The 9,605-nt window shown below is 37.1% G+C and overlaps 1 protein-coding gene across 2 annotated transcripts; it reads left to right on the forward strand.

Annotated features, from left to right (window-relative positions):
* The first annotated feature begins 166 nt into the window (after positions 1 to 166).
* On the forward strand, positions 167 to 8,530 carry nol8 (nucleolar protein 8). Of its 2 annotated transcripts, none has more exons than XM_079889621.1 (17): positions 167 to 261; positions 970 to 1,117; positions 1,238 to 1,300; positions 1,390 to 1,468; positions 2,220 to 2,370; positions 2,471 to 2,539; positions 2,894 to 4,672; positions 5,670 to 5,834; positions 5,924 to 6,037; positions 6,121 to 6,211; positions 6,307 to 6,436; positions 6,533 to 6,616; positions 6,697 to 6,989; positions 7,211 to 7,346; positions 7,590 to 7,651; positions 7,868 to 7,950; positions 8,277 to 8,530. In XM_079889621.1, the coding sequence occupies exons 2-17, from the start codon at positions 997 to 999 to the stop codon at positions 8,334 to 8,336; spliced, it is 3,480 nt and encodes a 1,159-aa protein (XP_079745747.1). In that variant the 5' UTR covers positions 167 to 261; positions 970 to 996; the 3' UTR covers positions 8,337 to 8,530. The 2 variants fall into 2 exon arrangements, with proteins under 2 accessions (XP_079745747.1, XP_079745746.1); XM_079889620.1 differs by having other exon boundaries at positions 199 to 261; positions 2,471 to 2,548; positions 2,903 to 4,672.
* The last annotated feature ends 1,075 nt before the right edge of the window (positions 8,531 to 9,605 follow it).

Consider the following 9,605-nt stretch of genomic DNA (forward strand, 5'->3'; position numbering starts at 1 on the left):
AACATTTGCGTGTTCATCTAAATAGTATTATTATGAGGTTAATTTGAACTCATTTATTACTGCGTGTAATTCATTTTGTATAGGAGAAATTGGACATTTGTGTAATACTGATAATCTTTACTCGGTGAGTATATTTTGCAAATGGAACTTTCCATAACGTTGCGTTACATTCCCAAACGGAACCAAAGAAACGTCCATGGTGTCACAGCGGAACAGTTAGATTGTAACATCAAAATGTACATGTGAATCTTTGGCATGATCGTAAGTGTGTTTTGAGTTTACATTAATACTATATTCTTCCTCGGGGAATATTTTAGGAACTCTTTAACTATGTATGTTAAAGTATGACATTGGGGAAATTAAGATCATACAGTTTGTACTTCTGTAATAATCGTATGTCCATGTGTCTCATGTTTTTAAACATAATTTACATATTTAGAAAATTGTTGTAGTTGTATTTTTTTGCAATGCAGTTCAAATATTTTCTTTTTATTGAAAAAGATTCTGCTTACGTTTGTGTTCAAGGCAAATAGTAAATTTGATACTGATATACATTTAGTTATATCCCTAAGTTATACCCTTGCCAGGTGGATATTATATAAAAATTATATATTGAATAATTTATTCATAATATTGAATAATTGTAATTATAGAATCTTTAAAGTGGGAAGGAGTATTGTGATGCCTCCTTGAGCAACAATTATTATTATTTTGTGATAATTGTAATTGTGTGCAGTAAAGCTGTTCATTGTTCCTGACAATAATCCTCCAGGTAGTTCTTTTGCCTCCCAGCATGCTCTGCAAGCCACACATTTGAGTTGTTTCCCACAATTATTATATGAAATTGAAGCTTTGTTACTGTCAAGTCTTGTAGATTGTAACAACTGTATACTATGCATGTATCTTTTAAAGTCTGCCTGGGATGGAGACTTCTGTATGTTTAGTTATGTGTGTTTTGATGATATACAGAAGGGTTTGGTTGTGTGACATCTGGCCATGAAGCGGTTGTACATCGGAGGTCTCGGCCACACAGTGTCTGAGAAGGACCTCAAAGACAGATTTGGAAAATTTGGGGATGTGTCAGACGTGGAAATTATCAGAAGGAAAGATGAGCAAGGTAGGAATTATGATGAAAACCAAATTATTTTGAATTTATTTCTTTCTTTTTTTTACATTCACTGGGTACTCATTCAATATTATTCAGGATTTGTGCATTATCTTTGTGATCTGTTTGCAGGATCTCCTCTGAAGACATTTGGCTACATCAACATAAACATCACAGATGCTGAATACAAAAGATGTACATGCATTTATTTAACATTCAGTTTTACTTAAAGCGTGTTGCTGTGTCATGCAGTAATTCAATCTGTACATTTGTTTTTTATACAGGTATAGGTGTCTTAAATAAATCCACATGGAAAGGTGGAACTTTGCTCATTCAGCTGGCAAAGGAAAGTTTTTTACATACGTAAGTATGCGTGTGTGTGTGTGTGTGTGTGTGTGTACATTTTGCTGATATTTGTGAATTGCTATACACTGCCCGGCTGTTTGGATTTAAATAGGCAGATGCTTAAGAGTCTATGATTGGATCATTATTGCAGTTTCTGGCATGTTATATGTTTGCCATCAGCTCTTCTAACTATAATTGATGGAGTGTGTAGCTTTTAATTTCTTAAACAACCCATATAGAAAGACACATAATGGCCATATTCCAGGATGAAAATGTCAAGATGCATCAGGCTCAATTTGTGAAAGAATGGTTGGGAGGGAGCATGAAGAATCACTTTCACACATGAATTGAGTCTAGACCTTAAATTCATTGAAAGTCTTTGGGATGTGCTGGAGGAGACTTTACAGAGTGCTGGACTCTTGCATTGTAAATTCAAGATCTTGACCAAAAACTGATGCACCTCTTGATGGAAATAACATCACAACATTTAAGGTCTGGACTCAGAGATGCCATTTCATGTGTGAAAATTTTTCTTCATGCTCTCTTCAAACCATTCTTTCACAATTTGAGCCTGATGAATCTTGACATTGTCATCCTGGAATATGGCCATGACGTGTCTTCCTACATGGTTGTTTAAGAAATTAAAAGCTACACACTCCGTCACTTAAGGTTGGAAGAACTGATGCCAAACATAAAACATGCTAAAAACATAGTAATCAATGCAATAATGATCCAATCAAAGACTTTAAATCTACTTTTCTTTTGTCAGACTTGCTGAAGAACGACAGCAAATGGTTGAAAAGACCAATACCCCAAAGATCATCCCTCAGGATAAATTAGTAGACTCACTTAAAGCAGCCGGTGTTGAAAATTTCCACATGAAAGCTGCTGTTCCAGGGACAGAAATTCCTGGGCATAAGGTCTGTGTCCATAATTTTCTTTAGCTAGGAACATTCGTCAAGTTGTAAAAATGTCCTGATGCTGATTTAACATTGGTTTTGTGTTTCTCCACTCTTCCAGGATTGGGTTGTGAGTAAATTTGGAAGGGTCCTTCCTGTCCTGAATCTCAAATGTAAAGGAAAAAGCAAAATATCCTTTGTGTTACTATTCTATTGGTTTTAAGGAAGATTTACTTAAAAACTGCAGATATGCTTGCATGTGTAGAAGTGCCCCTTTGGTCGTTGCTTATTTTGGTTGCTAAAAACTTATTTTGAAGTCCATAATATATAAACAGCAGTTGCAATTTCCAAGCTACATTTTTGCATTGAAAAGTGAATTTCTTTTTTTTTTTCATTTATGTCTTCACTTTTTCTTGTCTGCTCATATTGTTGTTTTTTTAGTGCAGTGTCATCTTTTTTCAAAGTTGTAGATCTGGGATCATAATATTGAACAAAATGTCATGGTTTCCGAATAGTTCATAATCTTCCCTTAACTCTTGAGTACATCTTCAAGTATGATCCATCCAAACACTGCCATAACATCAAGAGACTGGAGACTGCGGACGACGTCACATCAGTGTCCAAGCTGACATGGGAGATGGAAGGTGGAGATGATGAAATCAGTAAGAAAAGGAGAGGAGAGTTTCCAAAGCAGAAACCGTGTCCCAAAAGATCTAAAGTAGACTTGAGTTCATTTCTTAGCAATGTGGCTCAGAGCAATAGAATTAATGCGGCTGCCATTGGAAACGAGAACAAAACGATGATCCAACAAAACGGACTCTCAGGAAAACAAAGACCTGTTGTTAAAAAGCCAGTTTGTGTTTTGAACAGTGATGCTGACTCTGAAGACGAAATCAGGATGTTGGTTTCTCAAGAACATTCGAGGAACCCAAAACAAACCTCTGCAGAGGATGACGATGACAACCTGGAGGTGGTGGGAGATGATTTTGTTGTTAAATCTAATGCTTTCTGGAGCACAGTGGAACAAGATGGCGAAAAATCACTACTAACTACTTCAAAAGAGGATGAGGATTACGATTCAGCGGACACCGATGAAATACTAACCCAGAGAAAAACACAAGTTGACCAAGATTCCCCAACAAAATCCAGTAAAAATAAATCTTCGTCTGAATCTGACGGTGGTAGTGACGAGGTATCTGATGATGATGTTAGCATAGATTCTGAATATGAAGCCATGATTGGGAAATGCTGCCGCTTAGAGATCTCCCTAGCAGACTTGGAGCAGCTAGCTAAAAACACAGAGGTGATTTCAGATGATGAAAGTGTAGAAGAACCCAAAGAAGAAATCAAGACCCCAAGTGCACCACTCAAAAGAAGAGGTATTAACCCTGAAGATATTCTAGCTTCGCTTTTTAAAGGCTACACCCCTGACAAAGAAAGTAAGAATCCGGTGACCAAAGTATCTCTTCCAGCTTTCATTGGAACAAAGGATCTCTTTGGAGGTCCAGAGCCCATCTTGAAAAGAGTCGCTCAGAGTATTGACTGTGAATCTCCTAAAAGACTCAAACAAGACCTGAATTTGAAAGAACGAAGCGTTTCAGAAGATACAAGTCAACCACAGTCTTCAACCCGTCCATCTCAACAGAAGCTGTCCAATTTAAAGGTACAATCAACCTCAAAGAAACTTGAGAACCAATCATCAGAAGATGATTCTTCTAGTGAAGAATCGGAAACCAGCGAGGAAGGCGGCGAAAGTGCTGAAGTCGTCACCTTAAAATCTCCAGCGACACAGTCGGTAGATACCATCCCTGAAACCAAACTGAAGACTGTTAGCTCTAACAACTCAAACACCCCAGTCCAACCCAAGAAGACGAATCCCTCCAGATCCTCCAGTAGTGACTCAGAGAGCAGTGAGGACGAAGATAATGAAGATAGTTCTGAAGTCATCACTTCTAAAACGTCCTCAGCGACACCATCTATAAGAACCATCCCTGAAACCAAACTGAAGACGGTTAACTCAAACACCCCAATCAAACCCAAGAAGACGAATCCCTCCAGATCCTCCAGTAGTGACTCTTCTAGTGAGGAATCGGAGACTAGTGATGATGAGGAGAAGTCCAGACCTCAGCCAAAGGATTCCAAACCAGTCGTTTCAAAGAAGGTTCAGGAGAAAGTTGAGCCGCATCCAACAGTTCTTCACTCAGCTGTCATAGACGCTCAGAAACAACAGAAGGACAACCAGAAACGTCTTGCGGCGCTGGAGCAACGACAGAAAGAGACCGAACAGCAGAAGAAACTCATTCAGGGGGCTCTTTCCAGCGTGGTGAGTAGAACCATTGAATAAAACTAGTCCATACATCTTATACTCTGTACTCTACATCGTCTGAATATGGTTTTTATGAGGAAAAGGCTGAATTTTAAGGGATTCACTATGCATCTGTACCATATTGGTTATTGGTCTATTTTAGATTTAATTTTTTTTTTAAATTTAGCAGATTGCCCCGTGGCTATCCCCTCCCCTCTCTCTCTTTTTCATTTTTCATATTGTACATTATAATGTTGTGATGTCTAAATTCACTCTACCATGGTTTGGGTGAATACTCGATTCTGATTGGCTGCAGGGTGTCCATTAAAAAGTGATAGAGGACACCTAGTAAAGGAGTTCTATAAATATCTCCAGTTGCTAAATAAACCGTCAGGCGTAACCAGGGAAACTAAGTTATTGTTTGTAAAAACTTTAGATTTCGATTGTAAAACTAATTAAAATATAAACTAATGTTTTAAAAATGTGTTATTTGGCAAGTGACCATGGTATAAGCGGGTTAATGCCCTTCAAGGTGTCCATTGTCAGGTATTAATGAACTTCGGCGGAGGCAACCGTCTGACGCGCCTCGCCGTTGTCCATTAATACCTGACAATGGACACCTCGTTGGGCATCAACCCTTACATGTAAAATTTAAAATGATTAATTTTATTTTTTAGTCTTTTAATTTATTCACACAAAATAGTATGTCATTTTAATATTGGCCTTTTCTTATTTTACGTTAATCATAAATTAATTATACAGAAGAAAAAAAAAGAGAATTCCTGCTCAGTATTAAAGTTTGCGAAACATAATAATAATTGTAAAAAAATGAAAGATTTTTCGATCACATGACCGATTTTTTTATTTTGTTTTTAGCTTTTGTACTTTTTTGTTAATTGATTTCATAAATGTTTGACTGGCCTGAATATTAATATCATTGCATCCCTAATTTTAAAGTCATTTTCTTTGAAAACTTGTCTTTTAGTGCCACTTACTCTAACATGATCTTTTTCAGGACAAGGTGGAAGCGAACAAAGGCAAACACATTGTGTTTGATTCTGATGAAGAAGAGGACAAAACCACAAACAAATCAGAAGAGCAACCAACAAGCCAGAAAAAAAGCCTTTTTGAGGACGATTCTGAACCCGATGATCAACAAGCATCCACATCAAAAGAAAAGGCAAATATGGACCAAGATTGCAATTAGAAGTTGAACTCTTTGAGTTGTTCTTCATGCTCTTTGTGTTTATTTTCATCATAATTCTTCAGGAGAACAAAAAGCCAGGTTGCAACAAGCTGTTCAACAGTGAAGATGAGGATGATGGTGCTGAGGATGATCGCTTCCAGATAAAGCCTCAGTTTGAGGGCAAAGCTGGACAGAAGGTTTGGATTAAGACTCTCTTTCAGGATAGGGATTTTGTTTAGTTCGTTTGAATTCTCATTCATCTTTCTTCATTTGTTTTCAGCTCATGAAGCTGCAGGCTAGATTCGGAACAGATTCGAGATTCCAGATCGATTCGAGATTTCTGGAAAGCGACGATGAGACTGAAGAAAAAGGTAACTTGTGATTTGTGATTTATTTGAGTCTGTTCTTGGACATAAATGTGGTTGATGCAAGAATTATTCAACGGTTTCAATCTTTTAAACTTCAGATGCCGCGGCTCCAGAAAAAGATGCAGAAAAACAACTTCTTGAAGAGAAAAAGAAAAGTCTAGACATCCTCCAGAGCATTTTAAACACCAGCATACAACCGCAAAGCACCAAAAAGACCAAGACATTCAAGTATGACTTTGTATTCAGATGTTCTTTCCGCACACATCTTTTTTTCTTCATGTGTTTTTAAAAAAAAGAGATTATTTACCTTGTTTGTCTTTGCAGAGATGTTTCGAGCCTGCATTACGACCCAACACAAGAGGAACACGCCGCTTTTGAGTCCAAGATCGAGCAGCCGAAGAAAGAAAGGTATTATATTATCAACACTATTTTAGTTACCTTTGCTCCTCATGGCGTCACGTAACATTTGCATTTTTGGGGTCGTACAGCAAAGCGGCAAGACGAAAGAAACGTGAAGAGGCTGAAAAACTCCCTGAGGTGTCTAAGGACATTTACTTTGAGGTGGCGGCGGATTTGAAGGAGGTCTTCGGGATGTCCAAAGAAAACCTGGAGGAGAAGGAGACGGTTTCATGGGACAAAGAGGCAGAAGAGACTGAAGATATAATGACGCCAATGGAAGTTTCCTTCACTTCTAATGTTGAAGCCTATGAAGACACATCAGGCGGATTCAAGTTCTCCTTCTTTGGCGAGGACGCCGCTGCGGATACGACGACTAAGACAGGTGCGTTAATCATTTACATCGAATTCATCTAGTTTTATTATCGCTAGATTATTGGATATTGCGAAAACATTGGTTTATCAATCGTTTTCATTCAGGATTGCTGTTTGTGTTTATTTATGCAGCTTCTTTTTATTTTATTGTTCTGGAATCACTTTTATATTATACAACATTTAACAGTTTCATGTTCAAGTATAAAATGACTTTATTTTTTGGCCAATCAGACGAGTACAAAATAGAGAAGTTAAAAGGAGCCAAGTTCTCTTGGCAAGTGGACCCTCGTTTCCAGGATAGCAGTTCAGACGAGGAAGGCGTGGACGAGGTTGAGGAGGACCAATCCGCTTCCAGCAAAATCACTGAGTAATTATATTATGATTTAAATTTGTATCTATTTGTTAATCTTTTCAAATATTTGCCTTGTAGTAGAACTGCAACATCAAATACTTAAACATTAAATGAAGTACAAATATAGAAGATCTCGCTCTCTTTCAAGGTTTCTAATCAAACAAGAAAAAAGCATACAGTTTTCATACAGTATATTTATATAACAAAATATCGATATTTTTTATTAAAGTTTTGAACTTTCATTTATATTTTGTGCAGGGAACCAACACCATCAAAAAAGAGGTTTTTCTTTTTCTATCAAGATGACGAACGGTTAAAAGGTGATAATTAAACTGTTTTTCTTTATTAAAGGGTTCATTTATAATCCTCAATTAAACATTAACAGCTATATTATATTAACATTTAACAACTATAACAACAGCATATTTGATGGATTATTCATACCTGTGTGTGTGGGGGTAAATTAAAATGGGTTTTTATGTTTTTTTTTAAATCAATGTACCTTTTGTGCAAAACTTCTTTTATTTTTTCATCAGAGGGGCCGGGAATGTTCTGTAGAAGCGGAAAACTTGGAGACCAGAGGGAAGCCTGGGAAGAGAAGAGGACGTCACTCAGAGATGTACTTGATTTGTATAAGTGATTTCATATGGAAAAAATTAATAATATAAAATATTAATTTCACTTCAAACAAAGCTAAATGCGCCCTTGTCCCTCCCACATTAAACTATGTTAAGTAAATGCACATGTATATGACATTAAAATGCATTAGAATATAGTATGTACATATTGTTATTATTAATTAAACATTTTATGCGCAGTCTCTGAGCTTGAAAAAGATTGTGGACTCCTAGTTTACCATATTTTATTTGACATTTGAAAGTACTGATATTTGTTGAGCGGTTTTTATTTATGACATGAAGTTACAGCTGTTTTCCCCCCCAACAGGAGTGTCGCAAGAAACACAGAGATGCCAAAAGACGCCAGAGGCCGTCGCTGAAGACCTGAACAATTCTTACGGAAAACAGGTTTTCAGAGACGTTGTTGCACCCATTCATATTCTGTTTAAAAGCTGTAATTTATTCTTCAAATTAACAGCATCTAATGCATATTCCCTTTGTATGATTGAAACATGTTTTTGGTTGAATAAATGTTGTATTGCACCACTAGAGGGTGGTGTGATGATACTTTCATGAAGCAGGCTTCAGTGTTTGTTTTCATTCCTCACTCACTTTCTCCAAACCACAGAATCAGCCCACAGAGTTGTTTTGTCAAAAAACAACTTTTGTGCTTTTCATGTTTGCTCGTGCCGCAAGATGATTTTGTACGCTCTGCCCTGAAGATCATACAAATGTTTAATGAAATGATAGGAAACTTTTTTGTGGTTAAAGGCATTCTTGCATCTAGTTTCTCAGGAAGTATTGTTCATTAGCTGCATTTTACATGTGCGGAAAAGGTGTGTTTGTATGTGTGAAGGTGATTGAGAAAACTCTTCGGCCTTGTCTTAGTTACCATTTTGGCTAGTAATGATAGTGATATTTGACCCCTAGTGTTTATTCTTACCCTTATCTGCAGACTCTAGCAGTTTCCACTAACTTGTGCAAAAGGGCCTTTAAGATTTCTTTATTTGATTAAAGGATTCTTTAATCATAATAATTTGGGTTAAACTTTGCATATGTGTACAAGTAATATAACTATAGGTGTTGTAAACGGTCACTTTTTTCCATTTGTAATCACTTTTTTTTTTTTTTTTTTTGCTTTATTGCAGTTCATTTAAATTAGAATAGTGTTTGTGGGTGAATTATAGCATGTCACACTCTTTAGTTACACAAGTTCAGGTCAGTTGGCACTGGAAGGTGTTTAACGTCAGTCTGTGCGAAGGCCAAGAATGAAACTTTGAAGTGCAAACATCTCGCACTGTTATTTCCGTCTGCTGATGAAACCCTTAATAAATCTAGAGGAACTGTTTGGCTCTGTCCTGTTGGTGTGTGTGTGTGTGTGTGTGTGTGTGTGTGTGTGTGTGTGTGTATTCACGAATATCATTGTTCCGTTGACTTTGTGTTTGATTGACACTGGTTTTGATCTCTATAGGAATTGCGGCACATCCGTAGGTCTGAACTATAGACATGAACACTGCGTTCAGTGCATAAACAGGACGCTGCGGTTTCCAATTTCACTGTGACATCACAGCTGGTGTCTATTGCTCATGAAGGAATGGAGCAGCTGTTCTGCAGTGACATAAGTCCCCTGAAACTGACGTTTTGTTTTGCTAAAGAA

This window comes from Squalius cephalus (assembly GCF_949319135.1).
Source record: "Squalius cephalus genome assembly, chromosome: 13".
Lineage (NCBI taxonomy): Eukaryota > Metazoa > Chordata > Actinopteri > Cypriniformes > Leuciscidae > Squalius > Squalius cephalus.

Excerpts from the sequence above, each read along its gene's own strand:
- nol8 (XM_079889621.1), top strand. The coding sequence starts at position 997 with ATGAAGCGGTTGTACATCGGAGGTCTCGGCCACACAGTGTCTGAGAAG. Across the intron at positions 6,038-6,120 it reads AGGGCAAAGCTGGACAGAAG|CTCATGAAGCTGCAGGCTAG; the intron begins GTTTGGATTAAG and ends ATTTGTTTTCAG. Across the intron at positions 6,437-6,532 it reads AAAAAGACCAAGACATTCAA|AGATGTTTCGAGCCTGCATT; the intron begins GTATGACTTTGT and ends TTGTCTTTGCAG.